Source organism: Cajanus cajan, chromosome 6 (genome assembly GCF_000230855.2).
Source record: "Cajanus cajan strain Asha chromosome 6, NIPB_CcT2T_4, whole genome shotgun sequence".
NCBI classification, from domain to species: domain Eukaryota; kingdom Viridiplantae; phylum Streptophyta; class Magnoliopsida; order Fabales; family Fabaceae; genus Cajanus; species Cajanus cajan.
Genome location: NC_138522.1, coordinates 12,441,352 through 12,459,991, shown reverse-complemented (window position 1 = coordinate 12,459,991; position 18,640 = coordinate 12,441,352). Strand labels below are relative to the sequence as shown.

Genomic DNA, 18,640 nt, shown 5'->3' with positions numbered 1-18,640 from the left:
TATATATATATATATATATATATATATATATATATATATATATATATATATATATATAAGGTGGTATAATCCTTTATATAAACAAACTAACAAAAAAAATGCACTCAGTACTTTGTTAATGTTGTGAGATGTGAAAGTTACAAAATAAATATGATGCAATTTATTTTTAGAGAATAATATTTTTATTTAAATTAATAAAGTGAAATTACTGATTTATCCTCCTCTAAAAAAAAGAATTGTATATCTACCATAACAAATAAAGGGAAAAAATATCTTAAAATTTGTGTATGTGAAAATGATGAATTATCTTTATATACTATTATAGATTAAATTGATTATTTTGAAAAAAAATATTTTTAGAGAGTAATCCCTCAAGTCTTTATTAAAAGACACTTCTATTCAAATCACACAAATTAATACGAGTAGTTATGTTAGTTGATTTTACTAGATTTATAAAACAAAATCATGATATACTAATTTTACTCTTCTCATTTATTAATAATTTTTCATGAGAGGGGTGAAAATATTACTTTACATCAAAGCTTATGCACCAATGGCAATAAATTTCATAAATGACAATTACAAAGTTTAAAAGGTAGGAGAAATAACCTTTATTTCTCAAATTTTGTTCTCATTTATCCAATAACAAAAGTTATATATTTTCATAATCTTTAATAGGGACAAAAGATAAAAACCAAAATTAGGAGGATCGCTAATAATACACTCTCTTTACACTCCTTCTAATATATTCTCTCTTATTGATTAAAATTTATTGAAAATCATAAAATTAGGATAAAGATTCATTAAATAGGATGTAAGACACATCAACTTTTGTATTTTTTTTTTATAAATTTAAACTAATTAGAGAATATGTTCCTAACATCTCTATAAAATTAATGTTTTATAGAGGAATTGTAAAGTCTTCTATAAAAAAGATCACTAATTCTTTTTAAAATGTGTCTTACAATAAGATTAGAAAGAATATTATATATGAGAATTTTTAAGAATTTTTATTATAAAGAACCATTTGGTTCAAAGGAGTGGAATGGGGAGTTAAAAATTTTGTTTGACCAAGAGAAGAAGAGAAAAAATGAGATAACTTTTTTCTTGTTTAGTTCACAATAGGAGAAAAAAGATTTTAAAAAATAATTTTTTTTTATAACCTCATAATTTTAAATTTTATAACATAAGTAAAAATATTTTGAATATTATATTAAAGATATTTTAAAATTTCTCTTCTTCCATCCAAATTCTCCTAATATTGGATGAGAGTGAAAATTAGATGAGGAAGAATTTTGCTCCCCTACTCAAAATTAAACCAAACAAGATTTTTTTTAATAATCTCTCTCTCCTCTCCATTATCCCCTAACCAAACATTATGTAAGTTTCTTATTCCTTTCAATTTATCTTTTTCATTTCTACTTTTAAATTAAATTTTAGTTTTTTTAATAAATATTATTAATTAAAAATAATCTGTATTTTAATATAAATTTAAAATACAATTTATATGTTGAAAAATATTTATGAATTTTAATTATAGTATAATCTATATAATTCAAAAACTTAAACTTTAACTATATAAAATAAGATTTATCATGTGTGTTATAAATGTTCAAATATTAGCCTACATGTTATTTTTTTTGGCTTAAATATGTTTTTAGTTTCTCAAATTTAAGACAAATTTGTTTTTGGTCCCTCAAATTTAAAACTGTTGTTTTTAGTTCCTATAATTTTAAAAAATCTTGTTTTAGTTGCTTAGGTTATCAATAACATATTTAAAAGTGACTAATTAAGACAATTTTGCAATATCAACCAGATTTAATATGATATTTTTACTAATAAGGACACTAATAGGTAGATTTTATACAATAATATTTGATAAAATTCTTAACAAAATTTGAATATAAGGACTAAAATAAGATTTTTTTTTTGAAATTATAGGAATTAAAAACAACAATTTTAAATTTGAGGGATCAAAAATAAACTTATTATAAATTTGAGGGACAAAAATATATTTAAGCCTGTTTTTTTTAATAAATATGAATTATAACGAAGACTATAAGATTCTAATCAAAGCAAAGAACGATCCCAGTATTTTTTACATCTTTGAGAAAGAAAAGTATAATTTACTTATAATTTAATTACTTTTTATTTTACTAAAAACAGTGTTCGTTCTTTCAATTTGTATTTTTTTTATTTGAGTTTAATGATCATACTATCATACACCGAAAATGTAAAATATTTTATACCATCAACAAATCTATTTTTACCATTGAAATTAATTTTATTTTTTTTATTTATCAATTTATCATAAAAGTTAATAATTTATCACAAATGACCTAAGATTGGATAGTGTAAAATTATTTTACACAATCGGTACATAAATTATTTTATCTTTTTTATTTTTATTTGCTAATAGTAGTTAAATCAAATTCAATACCGTAAAGAATTAGTCCTTTTAACAAATAGATACATTGATTTACAAAAAAAAAAATACTAAATTGTATTTTTGTTGATTCTTTATTTATTAAAATATTTTTTTCGGTGTCTTATTTTTTAATATTTTAATTGATTTGATCTTTTTAAACAATAATCAATTTTTATTGTTTTTTTAAGACGTAAAACTTGTGAAACTAAATTCGTCCATATAAAAATTATAAATTTAATTAATATTTGAATTTAAAAAGATTATAAATATAGTGAAACATGTATGAAATATATCCCTATGAACAATTAGAAAATAACAACAAATTAATTTTTTTTATAAAACTTTTTAGTTACTTTTTTTTATACTTATTTTTATGTAATTTTTATTATATTTTTTATATTTAATAATTTTCATATAAGTGAATTTAATAAAAAAAAATTCAATTCTTGAATATGTTAAAAAAAAAGATTCACAGAATTACAATCATATTTCAAAATTGAAAACAAATATAGTTTAAAAAAAGAGGAGTACTATATCCTCCAATGTAAATTCCGAATATAGTTTTAAAAAAGAGGAGTACTATACCCTCCTATGTAAATTCCGAATGTCTCCGAATAATTAAAATATTAATATTTATAATAAATTTATTATAAAATAATTATTTAATTTAATATTTTATTATTTAAATGAATTTTTTAATCATTTAGAACAGGTTTTGGTCAGTTCATTCGAAATATCAAATCCTTCAGTCACTTCTGGCAGCCAAGCGCGGCCGCCACTCACACTGGAGCAAATCCAGTTACTCATTGGGCGGGAGGTTTTGCCGGAGGAATTAGAGGGTACCACCATCGAACAATACGGCCGGGATCTGCTCGACGGTTACCCCGACGTGGAAATCAAGATGCCCAAGGCTATCAAAATCCCGGATTACTACATGTGGGGAAACATGGGAGTGATAGGCTCAACCACTGTTGCGACGGGCTTCACCACTGTTGCAACGGGCTCAACCACCGTTAAGGCGGACTCAACCACCGTTAAGGCGGACTCCACTACCGGAGCGACGGGCTCAATCGAAGACCGTAAGCGGAAGCGGCAGGAAGAACAGCCGGAGAAACAACCGAAGCACGACGATTAGGTTTGTAATAACGTAGTCATTCGTAATATTCTTTAACAAGTTCTCGTTTAGACTTTCATTCAATACTGTTTGTTAAGAATTTGAACTACTCTTTTACAAAAATTCTCCCACACATCTCTTTTACTCTATTTTTTTTTTCTTTTCGTGTTATGGAAATAATATACTTGCACACACTTCTTTGACTTTTCTTTCTTCCTACCATCCTCAGTCATGGGTTCAATTAACACATTTTTTTTTTGTTAAGCAAATAGTAAATTTGCAAGAATAATATTTTTTTTATATATATTTCTTAGTTATGATAGTAGGCAAATTTATGAAATATTAATATATTTGTAAGTTAGAGAAAAGTTATAAATTAAAGAACTTTTTTTTGATATATAATAATAACGGAAAGGTGATTTTTTAAAGAAAAAATAACTAGACTGAATAACTTACCAAAATTGTGATAATACCTTCATTATTTGTTTTAACTTTATCTTTTAATATTTAGATTATAATTTATCAAAAATGGTCAAAAAGTTATCCGTGTATTTTAATTTTTAAAGAAAAACATTACTTACGAATTATTTACAATATTTTTTAATATAAATAATTTAATATACACAAAGGGTATGTATAATTGTTTTTAAAAGAAAAACACTACTTACGATGATTTATAAGAATTTCAGTAAAAAAAATATTTTGATATATTATTTTAAAAAATAATTGCTTAATAAAGAAGCATAATTATATGTTCAAGATGAAGATTAAACTTAATTATTGATTAAAGAATACACATGTCAAAGTACTTGAATTAATGACTTTTAATTTAGTTTAAATACTTTTATGTTACTCATTTGAAATAATAACCAATTGTAATGTTGATAGTTAGTATTTTAAGTAAATAAAATATTTAACTAAACATGTTAAATTTTGATGCAAGAAAAATGTTTCATGTCATTCTTACGAATAATTCATTTTGACGTCTTTAGACTAGGAAAATTGCAAACATACTCCATATTATTTTTGTGACACACGTCATTTTTAAGGATCATTTAGGCAATATTCAAAATGAAACATGAGTCCTAAACAACTAAATTCCCGCTCAAATTGTCTCTTCTATGTCCTTTTTTTTTTATATGCTCGTCAAATTATCTTGTATCTATGACTTAAATCTAAAAATTATTATTATTATTATTATTATTATTATTGTTATTATTATCATGTATTCCGTTTATATTTTCAAACTCCCTAAATATTAGATGATAATAATTGTAGGACTACCTGTAGCTATCGATTATAAATAACGCACTCTCTTAACTTTGGAAGAAGAATGGAAATATCTCAATTTATCTTTATTTACTCTATAATTTTTTAGCTCTTTAATGGTAAAAATACAAGATTAGTAATAGAGTAGTATTTTTTTTAAAAGAAAAATAAAATAATATATATATATATATAGACCTTTCAAAATTATAGAAATTAACAAAACAATTTAAATTTGAGATACCAAAAACCGAATTTAAGAGATTATTGAATGGCATATGCCAGATTCAATGAATCTGTACAACCATGAGCAGTAAATACAAGTTGCTCTGAATATTTTCTACATTAAAGCACTGCACTAAAAATTTTTTACAATACTAAACTAGCAGTGCTAATAAAATTGAATTAGATGTCACTTATTACAAAAGAATGAGACTGATATCTACATGACAAAATTTGTTGGTAAGTGAAATCAACACTCAACCAAAGGATGCACATGCAACTGCAACTGCGAAAGTTACTTCAACAGGTAAGGATATAGGATGCTATACTCTAAATATACAGTTATAAATTATTTACAGTACATTATTTTTTTACCAGCCAAAGCATATATAAAGATGTGTCAGCTATCTATCCTCTTGAGCACGTCCTGGTCCACGTGGCAATTTCTTCGAAGATGCTGCCACAAAATTCAATTCAACAACTCATTAGATCAATAGAATTGAAGTTCTAACTATAATCTAATCTGAAGTTCATGCCATAAATCAACAAAATATTCTTGTTACAACAATTAACAAATTGGAAGTTGATTAATATGCTATTTGCAGCTTCACCAAAATGTCTTCCGATAGCTCGCTTGAGAAGTTCATGACAACTGCACTTTTTTCCACTTATTGAGTTAAATTTGAATTTACTGATTTTACATGTTCCATAGATAACTCATGGTATAACAATAACGCTTACAAGCGGACTAATTATGAAAGGGATGTATAACAATTATTTAATTAACTATCCATTATTAAGTTACACAAGATAGGTAAGTCAAAAGAATAACAAATCCTACAACAATGTTCTCCTATTAATCTGTTTTACTTTTCTCTGAATTCTATCAAGTGAGCAGAAGGATCAGTAAGATGTTGTCAAAGGATTTATAATTATAGCCATCAAATTCCTTAAACCAAAGAGAAGAAAAAAAAAATTCCCATCAATAGGCGGAATGAAAAATGAAATGCAACTGTTAAATTTCAAATATTATAATTTAACGGTTGGCTCTTTGCAAAAAAATATAATGCCAATTTAAGAGAGGGAGAGAGAGCATACAGTCTTCAACATCCTGAAGCTGGTAATAGTGGGGGGCAATTTCCACCAACCACTCTGGCTTTAATTCTGTCACCTGCAATTTGAGTATGCAATTTTAGCTATTGACCGATATCCATTGCAAGAAGTCATGAAAAATTTGACTTAGTTAACAGTTAGGAATACCTGTCTCATATATTCCTTGGTTGTGAGTACTAGTTCATGGTATACAACCCATCTAGGAAGAACCTATGAGAGGTAAACAAAGAGAACAAAAAATGAAATGAGAAACAATTGGGTATCTTTTACTAGAGCGTAACAGTCCCAACTTCATAAGTCTTAATGCACATTCATGCAACATAAAATTGATTGATTCTTATAAAATTTCCTGAAAATGGAGTACAAACAGTCTATTAAAACAACAGATGTCATCATCTGATGACATCTGTTGTTTTAATGGACTGTGTACACCAGGTTGAGTTGTTAGAATTTCTTTTAAAATTTCTCTGAAAAAGGAGTACACACAGTCCATTAAAACAACAGATGTCATCAGCAACAAACAATACCAAACTAATATATATCAGACTCAAGTTTATTTTTCCAGTTGCCATCTAATAATGTGTAACAGCATCTTAGTCTTTCACTTGTATTTTTTGTAGCCTCAATCATTAATTAAAACTAGAAGAATATGTTTCATTTTCTTTTAATAACAGAAGAATATGGTTTAGTGACACAATTAAAAGATTTTCTAAACACAATTTAGTGCCCGTCAACCTGTGCTGGGAAGTAGGAACTAATAAAGCCATTTGTGAAATATTGAAATGCTACCTGTAGTTCCTCCAAAGCTGGCTTTGCTCTGGACTTTTCAAGTGAATCTTCCATCTCTTCATAATCAAACTGCAAAGAAAAACTGTCTCAAACAGAAGAATAGCACCATAAAAACCCATCAGTCAAGCTGAATCATCCACATACCTTGTCGCCATCCATTACTGATGCCTTGATAAAATCAATTTGGTCCTCAAAAACATACCTAAACAAAAATTGTGAGCAAGCCTAAAATCAGTTATCTGTATACTCAAAGAAATAGCGGTGATGAATCACACCCTATACTATATCTAAGGAATAAAATTATACAAACTTAAGACTTGCATAGTGAAATGCCATCCAATAAGCAAGACTTTAACGCCATATAATCAGGTAAAAAAATCAGATTACAATGCATAACATTGAGTAACAGTTGTTTCTAGATGAACAAACTTACTGATAATCATCAGAGACTTGTTTTTTATTTTTTGAACCATACTTCAGCGTTGCCTTTCCTGAAAGATATTATTCAGAATCCAGAAATATACCATTACAAATAAAGAATATGAACTTCTTTCTTAACAATGAGAGATTTTATACAAGTATAATAATATAAAAGTGTGTACAAATTTGATGTTCCTCCCAGGCCTCTTGTTCAGCAAATGGATTCATCTTTTCTTCAGCATTTGGATCTCTATGAATAAACAAAACAAAAGATTTTGACTAAGTAAAAGTGCTTTTGGAAATTTATGCACAACACAATCACAAGATAAAATTTTGAGGAAATACTAGATAACTGGTATTATGAGAATAGACTAATAGTGTATATGCGATTATCAGAGAAATTTCAGAGAGAATACAAGAAAATATTATTGATTATATTCTGTTATGAATGAAATATAAGGAGAGAGCAACTATATAAAGTTGCAGAAGAGTGTAAAATAAGATACACAAACCTAGCTTACATGATAAGATAAATAAAGGTGTCACTTTCAGTTATAACTTAAAACAGTTACAGGGAAAAAGTAAAATACATCAATATAGAAAAGAAGAGAAAATCCTATACTCTAATAGTGATTCCAGTTTCTTTTCCTTTTTATATTTTTACAACTAGTGGAGATCATGTATTAAGTGAAAACACCTGTAACGCTGCATAGCCACAGAAAATCTCTTCTCCTGATTAACACCTTCCTGATCATAAGCTTCTGGCATTCTATACTGCAATTTCAGGAGAATGTGTAAGAGATTGAATAAGAAATATATAGATCTATCAATTTAACTTATCAATGCTCAAATCCCTTTGTCAGTGCCCAGATCCCTAATGTATTAAATACTGTCAGATAAAAGATCTTTACTCTAATTTCCATTGCAACTAAGAAGGATTGCATTATACAGTTCAAGTCTTGGCAATAAATTAGTAATCATCAATAGAAAGAAAAGGAAGAAATAACTGGCAAGCAGCTTAACTTAACAAATAAAAAAATTTATTTTGACAATAATTAACAATTGATACATAAACCAATTAGGATTTCACACTCATGGAATACAAACTTATCGATTACCATACCTCATTTACATTGTCAGCCTCCTCAGACCGCTTCTTCACAAGTTCATATATCTCTTTCTTGTACCTGCGGGATATAAACAAAACAAATAAAACTTTTCCTGGCTAAAGAAACAGAAGCTACATCTTCAATATTTGTGATTGGGGCTCCACACATAGCATAATGATAGAAGGGTTATAGTTCCCATGCGCAAATACAGAATTCACAAATATTCTCCTAAAACAAACAGATTGAACAAGACAAAATAATAAAAAACTAAATCAGCAGCTTGACTTTAGTTTAAAAGCTACTATACAAGGACTGTGGTGGTGACCAAAGTTGGGCGTAGCATTTCCTTCACATAATTCAGTCACTAATAAAAAAATAAATAAATAAATGTCTCATATGGTAACAAAAGGCAAATTGAATAAGGGGAACTCAAGAAATAAGTGAACAGATAGATTACCTCAGTTCACGATATTTTACTTCTGAAAGCTTTACACCTTCCAATAGATATTGCTCATCTTCTATATCATCTCTGCAGTAACCACAATAAATTATTAAATTCAGCAATAAATTAAGGAACAGATATGTATACATATAATAGCATACCAAACAGCATAGTAATCAAATCAAACTATAATATGTTCATTGACAAAAAATCAGATCAAACAAAGAACTTTGAGAAAACAAAAAAAAATAAAGTTGTATCATACCTTAGTTCTTCTAATTTATTTTCCTCCCTTTTCTTCAAGTATTCTTGCCTTGAAACCTTTCTGCAAAAAAAGGGTGGGACTATAACTGACATGGCATACTGTGTTCAACTTTAAGCCATTACATAAGCAATAAACAGCAATTTGACCTTAAATAAGACAAGAATAAAAAATAACCAAGCCTTATCTCATTACATGTGATTACCTTGCAACTGACACCATCAGGCAATATCAAAAACCAAAATTTCAATAGTCCATTTAGACTAAAGTCATTTTCCATTGTTTCTCCTAAAGTTTTATTTAGTCTTGCCATATCCATTTTACTCAATATCTTCCATTCAATTATAAAAGATAGCACTCTAATCCCTTGTGCATATTTAAGGCACAAAATTCCCTTAACAAAGCCATGTGTTAAGCACCAAAGAGCAACCAAGGAATCAAACAAATCCCAAACAAAGAAAGTTTAGAGATAAATGGTTTTCCTTTAAAGATGCATTCCTTCTAAGACAAAGACACCATGAAATACCATATGGAGCAACTACCTATAACACTTTATTTGCTCCAATCAACACATTTGAATTTATTATTTGGTCTCTTGTTTCTTCTAGGGTGTTTTCAAAGCAAACCATTCTTCCAATCCTAAACATACATTGGATAGAGCTAATTGATAAACCAGTAATATTCATTTTCTCTCAGTTTCCACTTTCCACTTCTCTTTTCTCTCTGAATTGTAACAGTTTGAAAGTGGTGCTAATAAAATTAATATTAATGACATGTTACAAGCTCATAGACCACATAACACCTTTTCACATTGTCCACCTTGTATGTCTGTTATGGGAGATGTTTGGAAATAATCAGTTCCCCTTATATCAGGAGACAATACCATATTAGGTCTCAAACTCTGCACCTACTGCTAGAAATTAGAATCAACATATTAAATAGTACCACTACTCAATTCAGTACTTTCAATTTCTAAACTCATCAGAGGAGTTTAGCAAGAAAACGACCAGTTATAACCTCATAACATGCTGGCATCAATCAAGCCCAGATATTCTGAAAATGCAAAAATATCAGTGTCTAACACATATCTGACAATTTATGGATCATACTTCCTGTAATTTTTTATTGTTATATTTATTGTTAAAAAGGATTTTTTTTTTTTTTTGTGATATTATAACTTGGACACGGAAATTGTATAATGTGGCATGTTCATCTGAATGTATATTTTAAAAAAATTAAATTTTAAAATTGCTAGATGTCCTATATATAATCTAAACTTTAGCAGTTAAATGTTAAGCTAATCATACATTTCAGAAAAAATGCTTTTGCTATGTTTTCTGCTTATTGCCTTTTTAGCATCAGACACTAACCAGATTCTTAAATCATCAGTCTACATGCTTATAAATTGTCCACCACTCAAGGATTCTAAAAGACAAACTTTTTTTTCCGAACCTTATATTAACTACTACTCAACAAACAACAAATCTTAAGGTTACTTATCATGTATAAGAATATTCCCTTATCCAACACACACAAATGTAATAACAAACCTCAAAGTTTGAATATCATCCAGCTCTGCAGCATTAGATCTTCGAATTGCCTCTTCTGTTAGAAGACAGATTGAACCAAGATTGTAAAACCAACAAATAGATTTAAGGCATAAAACATGCATGAAACTACACGGATACTTACATCTATACATGTTTATAAGTTTAACAATCCATTGACGTACCTTCCTCCTTTCGTGTTAATTTTGGTTCAGTCAACTGGCAATCAAGAAGCAATTCAAACAATTAGAAGGAAACAGCAGGGAAGATAAAACATTAAAAAAAAAAAAAAAAGTATATTACCCATGTAAGCATTTAACTTGGTAAATGTGCTACTAATATAAGCATCATTATATTCTTCAATTATATTAAAAAATCTAACAAGCTTTAAAAGGACAACTAGACAAGTTCATAATGTTATGAGCAATAAGTATGATTCCACATGCATTTATGGCTGATAAGAGCAAAGTCCAGAAAATCTTGTGCACTCAGATACAGTTAGTATCTAAGTCAGCCCTAAACAAAGATAACTGGCATATATCTTCGCACATTTTATAACCATCTTCATCACAATTTTCCTCATTCTTTCCAATAAATATTCTTTTACCCATAAAAAAGCATTTATGTAGCCACTAACTAACACCCTAAAGTACTGGTATTAACCAATAATAATAACAATAGTTAAAAGAATAATAACCAAGTACACCTGACCAAATCGTTTGAACATTGACAAGTACCTTCCGTGTCCCTGCTGCATCTCTTTCTCTCAAATGCTGCTCTAATTCCTCCTTCTCTCTTTGATCTTTCAATCTTTCTTCTTCCGACTGTTTGCAAATAAACAAGCAATCACATCAAGACAAGAGACAAATAATAATAACAACAAAATTAAATAATGCATTTACAAACGGATGTAATAGAACATCATATATGCAAAGGACGATTTTTCAACAAATCAACTCGTTGACATGATCAACAAAAATTGGACTGCTCAAAATCTAGTTCTCATTTGCAAACATTATATTTAAGACAGGAAAAAATAGCTCAGTACCACCAAGGCACTTATGAATCTAAATAGTACTCAGCAAGAGATACTCAACAAACAAACCCAGAAACTCAATGATTCATAGAGTTGAATATGTTCACTGAAATGTGCCATGGGAAAAACAAACTGTAGCTGACAGCGCAGTAAAAACATATGGATATTGCAGCAGGAGTTTCATTATCATTTACAAAATTTGTCATGTATAAGCACATCTAGATTCTAGACATTAAGCGGGTGGGGGGGTAAGAGTACCTCTGAATCATTCTCTTCATAAGGGGATGTTCTTCTCTTAACTTGTCTATCCCTTTCCTTTCTCGAAACTTCCTGCAGGATTACATTTGGACAAAACAAGTGAATTGCTGTTAAAAGAACCATTGATTAGCAGCTTACAATGAGCAAGAAACATAAAAATGAAACTAATAGCCTATGAGCACTTTGCCTCATCATCATCTTGAACTTCACTTTTCTTCCTGAATCGTTTTTCATGGTTGTCAACCTTTCTAGATGAAGAAGAAGTAGTTATTGAATATTTATCTACATAGGCATCGTCACTATTGTCATCATCCTTCAAAATAGTGTAAGTCTTCTGCTTCCTGGCCAACATTGCAGCTTCTCTCTCTTGTTTCTGATATTGCTGATATAGATAACAAGAGTATCAATAGCCAGCAGACATTAGATATTTCTACAGGGGAAAGGATTGGCTAGATTAATTTAAAACTCCAAAGTTCAAAGATAGAAGCAAATTTTCACTCCCAAAAACCTCACATTTAAACCCGTTGATTTACGAGGAACTCTTGAGAAAATTTCTTCTGCAAACGAACGAGTGTCTGTTGACGAGATCCCAAACTCCACTAGTTTGCCCGCCAAATCAGCTGGTGAAGTAGCTTGCTTGGCTGCAACACCAAAAAAGAGATTAACAAAATATGGCTCATGAAACCCAACATTGGAATGAATGATTTCCATATTGACTATTGAAGATATTTCAAGGTGAGAAAAATGATATTAGACGACTTACATAGTCCAATCATGTACTGCACTACCGTGGGCTGAGAATACCCCAGTAGTGACATCAACTTATCCGATACCCATGTCTTTAGGTTGTCATGACTCCCCATTGTCACTGTATCAATTAACATAAAATACAATACATCAAAGTTTTTTCAAAATAAATAGGATTCAGAATAATGTCACACAAGTCACTAAATTTCTCTTCTTCTTTTTTCTTTTTGTGTTTAACAAGGAGGTATAACTCCTCCCCTGGTCATCCTTATAGAACTTAGCCCTTATTTTATCAAGTCACTTAATTTGCAACTTCAAAAACTCCTAGCACTTATCTTTTCATCTTTTATCCAAAAACAAAAACACAAAAAAACTAAGACTCCTTTTCAATGCTAGTGTTGTGCATATAGGTAAGCATTCTGCATACCATACATAGTTTGAGAGCTAACAAAACCTAGGAATGCTGAAATGGATTATGAAAGTTGAGGCAGAGAGAAATAAGAGGGCACTGAATCACATAGAAATTTCATAATCGAATACAGTGATGAATAGAGTGCGTTGAAAAGAAGAGGAGAAGCCATGAAAGGAAGAAAACTTTACCTGATCTGACAGAGACAACGAGAGAAAGAAGAGAGACCACGAGAGGGAGGGTTCGAAATAGGCGTCGCGGTCGAAGGCGGCGAACGGCGCATATAATCTATAGTAATATATAATATATAATAATATAAAGGAGATACACTTTTTGTAATCACTTTAGGGGTGCATTGGATTAGGTTTTTTAGTTAAAAAAAATCTTTCAAATTTTAAAAGATCTTTCAAAAAATCATACATTCAAATTTAAAAAGAGTCAAAGACAAAAATAATATAAAAATAATAATAATGTCTAGATAAATAATAATAATAATTTTCTATAATATCTTATCTTCTTTTATAGCATCCACTATCAATTGTAACAATTCATCGGAATCCTCCTTGGTCCAAGCTTCATAATTTTATTTCTCTTTTCCTTTTTCTTTATTATTTTCTTGTGAATCTCTCATTTGAATTACTAAAACAATATATGTTGAAAACTAGTTATATAAATAATTATGGATAAGAGACAAAATCAATAAAATTATATAATTATTTTTAGAAGCACACCAATCAAACAAGATTGAATATATCTTGGCTATCCAAATGAATCAAATACCTCAGTCATTATATAAAAAAAAATGTAAAAATGAAAATATAGAAACATAAGATAATTTTTTATATAAAAAAATCAGTATATTTGATACTAAGAAAATATTTAGATATATAATTTTTTTTATATGAATGGAAGTATTTAGATATAGAGAATATATATATATATATATATATATATATATATATATATATATTATTTTAGTTATATATTATATGATAATTTTTAACGATATTTATAAATGTAAATTACTGCAATGTCTTATATTAATTTTATTTTTTTAAAATATAAAAAAAATCTTAATTTCACAATATAAAAAAAATTCATAGTAAATAAAATAAAATAATTATCGAGTCATAAAAGGAGAAGGGATAAGAGTAACAAATTCAAGGGAAGGAGAGAAGTTTTTATGCTGAGAGGATTCTTACTCCAACTAAGACAGGAGCATAGAAAAAATAAATAAAAAAACTCACTTGAAAATTCTTGAAACACTTGAAAAATCACTTCAAACAATCCTTCAAAATCCGATAGGTTTGGATGAGATTGTTTTATGAATCTGGTATTTATAGATAACACTAGAAAGTCCTTCAAAATCCCTCTCTCACGACAATTTTTTAAAATCCTTATATTTTTGAATACCAATGGATTGTTTTTAAGTTGTAAAAAATCTCAAATGAATACTAGTGGATTTGAATGGACTCTTTAAAAAATCTAGAAAATCCAGATTGAATACCACTGGATTGTTTTTAAGTAACATAAAATTCTGATTGAATACCAATGGACTTAAATTTGATATATAAATATTTTTTCTAATTTTTTAAAATAAAAAAGTATATATCAAATTTAAGAACTTGAAATTAATGATTTTATACTAATATATAAGGGATATCAATTTCAATAATTATTTTTTATTTTTATTTTTACATGGACCATTTTATTTTTTTATTTATCTATAACAATAGATAAAGGGGATACTTCAGTTTGGTTTTCACAAACTTTATGACTAATTTACCCTTTATTAATATGTTGTCTTTCTTAATTTATATGGATATAACCGGCAATAGAAAAATTTGGGTTTTAAAATAAGACATGTGTCTTTCATCTCCTTCACTTTTCAAACCCATCTACTAGTCTCACATTCATAACTTCTCTCGAACTCCCGATAACTTCTCATTGTACGTTCCAATTTTTTTGGTGTTTGGGCAAATTAAAACCTATCCTAAAAATTCATGCAGATTGTTATTTCTTCCTTCTGACTTATTTATTGTGATGATTTATTATCTTTATCTTCCATTATAGGTGCTTTGACATATATAAGTTCAAATTCGTCCCTGTGATACCCAAGTAAAATCTTTTAGTTTTTTTTTTTTTGGTATAATTCATTCATACTATTAATGTAATTAACAAATTCAAAATTTCGAAAACCCATTCATTGCATTGCAACACCTTCTCTCTTTCTTTGTAACCATTTCAATTTTTCATTTTGTTGGGTCAATTGCATTGCATGCTTTCATTTTCAATTTCGTTTTTTTACATCATCGAATTGATTTTTTGTGTTTCATACTATCAGGATTCTCTTTGTTTTCGTGATTTCCTTTTTGCGCGTGATGAATATTATAATAACCCTTTTACAAAACATGCAAGTTTCTCATGTCAGACACGCACAAAGCAACACATAAGATTATAATAGACAGAGACGCACAACAAAATAATTATTTTTCAACACCCAAAAGGAAAACCACCCACACTTCTCCCAAATGCAAAACTCCACTTAAGCGTAAGTGTTATTTATTATTTTTTTTAATCGTGGTTTCATTTCATTGTTGTGGGTCCTTTTGTTCTCCAATTTTCTCAATCATGTCATGTGTATTCTCGCAATACTTTTTATGCAATCTATATGTGTTGCTTTGTATGTCTTCTTAAGCAAACTTTTATAAATTTCTTTTTTCTTTTTCTATTTAAATTTTAGGATATATTAAAACATATTGAATAACAATACTTTCATTATGATATTTGGCAATAGTCTCATGTAATTCTACTAAATTATTTCCTTCATTTTTTTCTTCTCTTTTTCTACCATTGATATTTTCATTTTTTTCACATATAATAAGGATTTTATATCAAAACTAAATTTCACAATATCTTCATGTTTCATGTTAAATTTCAAAAATTTAATTCTATTTAATTTATAAAATAAAAATATGTTCCATTAGTTAATAATAATTTTTGGAAATTAAATTAATTTTAAACATTCAATGTATTTCTCAAGTATAATTTTTTTAACAATGATTTTCTCTCTGTTTAAATAATTTAAAATATATATTATTCAGTTTCGGTTACCAAAAAATATTATAACCACCATACACAAAGGATCAAACCCATTAATCATTTTAACTTTGGTAGCAAAAATACTGAGAAATGAAAAGTAATAATATATGATCTAATGAATAAATAAAAGGTTAAAATACTTTTTTATTCCCTAAAATTCATTTACTTTATTTTTTAATACTTATAGTTTAAAATAGATTTAAATTATGAATATATTAAATTACGAATTTAGTAAACTTACTAAAAAAAATTACTTTAAAGATCATAAAAAATTTACTTTAAAGATCATGATTAAATAAATATATTATCAAAATAAATTTATTTTGCAATATGCAATCATGATCTTGTCATTTATGTTGTATTACGAATAATCATGAGTATATTACTTGAACTAAATTTAACTTACGAATAGTTTCATCTATACCTATTATAAAGAGGATGTATTTTGGTAACCATTTTTTAGTGGACCATAATACCCCTCAAAATGTAAAATTAAAAAATTAAAAAAAATAAAATTTTCTTATATTTTTTCTAAATAATTATATATAATTTTTAATATTTGTTTGTGTGTAATTATTATAGGCACGAAGTGCCTTCACTCCTCTAGTTTTTAATATTTGCTACCTTTTTTATGAGTAACTTTTTATTTTTTTAATACAATACAGATACGGAGTATCTTTTTTCTGCTAGTTTTCATATAATTTTGATAAGAAATGGTATTTTATATTTATTTAAAATTTATAAACTATAAATTGTATTGTTAATTTTTAATAATTACTATCTTTTTTATGAGTAACTTCTCATTTTTTTTCTTTTAATACAATGCAGGTACGGAGTGCCTTTTTCTTGCTAGTTTTCATATAATTTTCATAAGAAATGGTATTTGATATTTATTTAAAATTTATAAATTATAAATTGTATTTTTAATTTCTTGTTGCAATTTTTAATTTCTAAATATAATAAATTATTTAAGTAAATTAATGTTATATATGGTTTTATTATTTTTTTAATTTACTTATATGTTAATTTTAATTATTATTTTATTATTAATTTAACTTTTTTTATTATGAAAATTATACTTTATACCTTGATTTATTATGATTTTACGAATCATGTGTAAATTGATTTATTATTTTAATTTAAATATGTTGTTTTATATGTTAAATTATAACATAATTATATTTCACAAAGAAATAAATCAACTTTTTAAGAATGTTTTTTAAGAAAATATTGATATAGTCAACAAAATAATATTGGAATTAAACATTGAAATCATTATATAAACAACAAAATAATATTCTCAAGAATTATTATGAATGATTGTCAAAGTTTGTAGTTTACCATAACCATAATTTTTTGGGATGAAAAAACTTTGTTCCAACCAAATTCTCTCTTGAATAATGAAGTTATTATGCTCTTATTAGCTATCACATGCTTATATATATATATATATATATATATATATATATATATATATATATATATATATACTCAATTAATGATTTTGGCAAAATGTTATTAGGCTATTATGAGTTATGAAAGGGGAAATGTTGTGTTTCATGGATTGGATGGGGTGTTTAAATTTTTGTTGTATTAGACTAAAAATCCTTGCATGTTTAGTGGGGAGAAAGGGATGGGAAATACTAAGGCTGAGGTGAATGAGTGTTTGAAGTTGATGATGTGAGGACCTTACTTTTCCTTTTCCCATTTCGCCCTCCCACTCTTACTTATTTCAGTCTCACTCACTCTTTACTCTCACTTCTCTTTTCTGCTGAAGGTGCTAGTGGTGTGAGCTGATTTCCTTCTCCATAGGCTGATTTCTCAAGCTTCTTCTCATCCCCGTTCAAGTTTATTTCTTCTCCTTCTTCCTTGTCATTTCTCGAAGCTCGGAGCCATTTAACCGAGGTAAGGGAAGCTAGTTTTGTTTGCCATTTTTGGTTGGGAATGAGTCTTAGAACTCACTTGATGCTTGTGGATGGCTGTTTCTTGGCTAAGATTGAAGAAATTCGTTTTTCGGGTTTTTGGGGGTTTGGGGTGAAAATTTGGGATTTTTACTTGTTTGATGGATTGCATGTTGGTTTTCTGGTTGATTTTGGCAGGGTTTGAAGAGATTTTCGAAAGTTTAAGGGTTGCTGCTGGGTATCACGCCGGGCGTGTGACCATCAGAGACTCCATTTGGGCAAGCACGCCGGGCGCAAATGGTGAATGCGCTGGACAAGCTTGAGGATGTGGGTCTCTAGATGGCCTACGCTAGGCGTGATGGGACAGCGTTGGGCACGATATTAGTGGATGACTCAAGTTTTGGGGTTTTGGTGTGGCGCTGGGTGTGACCTTGTCTCGCCGGGCATAGAGACTCCTTATGAGTCTCTGCCAGAG

General features: G+C 28.1%; 1 protein-coding gene across 4 annotated transcripts; it reads right to left on the bottom strand.

The window, feature by feature from the left end:
- Positions 1-6,932: 6,932 nt before the first annotated feature.
- Positions 6,933-13,508, bottom strand: LOC109809408 (pre-mRNA-splicing factor ATP-dependent RNA helicase DEAH1). Of its 4 annotated transcripts, none has more exons than XM_083076756.1 (16): positions 13,354-13,508; positions 12,770-12,874; positions 12,520-12,647; positions 12,194-12,388; positions 12,007-12,078; positions 11,450-11,536; positions 10,898-10,931; positions 10,716-10,770; positions 9,169-9,228; positions 8,919-8,990; positions 8,476-8,539; positions 8,050-8,126; positions 7,509-7,602; positions 7,366-7,423; positions 7,077-7,134; positions 6,933-7,001 (listed from the first exon to the last, which is right to left on the bottom strand). In XM_083076756.1, exons 2-14 carry the CDS (start codon positions 12,867-12,869, stop codon positions 7,409-7,411), a joined length of 1,053 nt encoding a protein of 350 aa, XP_082932882.1. In that variant the 5' UTR covers positions 12,870-12,874; positions 13,354-13,508; the 3' UTR covers positions 6,933-7,001; positions 7,077-7,134; positions 7,366-7,408. The 4 variants fall into 4 exon arrangements, with proteins under 4 accessions (XP_082932882.1, XP_082932885.1, XP_082932883.1 ...); XM_083076757.1 differs by having other exon boundaries at positions 6,978-7,001; positions 7,535-7,602; XM_083076759.1 differs by lacking the exons at positions 12,770-12,874; positions 13,354-13,508 and having other exon boundaries at positions 12,194-12,436.
- Between the last annotated feature and the right edge of the window lie 5,132 nt (positions 13,509-18,640).

Bases quoted from the DNA above. Each gene is read 5' to 3' on its own strand.
- LOC109809408 (XM_083076756.1), bottom strand. From the start codon at position 12,869: ATGGGGAGTCATGACAACCTAAAGACATGGGTATCGGATAAGTTGATG. The intron at 10,771-10,897 runs GTACGTCAATGG...GTCTTCTAACAG, and splicing joins ATTAACACGAAAGGAGGAAG to AAGAGGCAATTCGAAGATCT. The intron at 7,603-8,049 runs GTGTTTTCACTT...GTTTATTCATAG, and splicing joins GTGGCTATGCAGCGTTACAG to AGATCCAAATGCTGAAGAAA.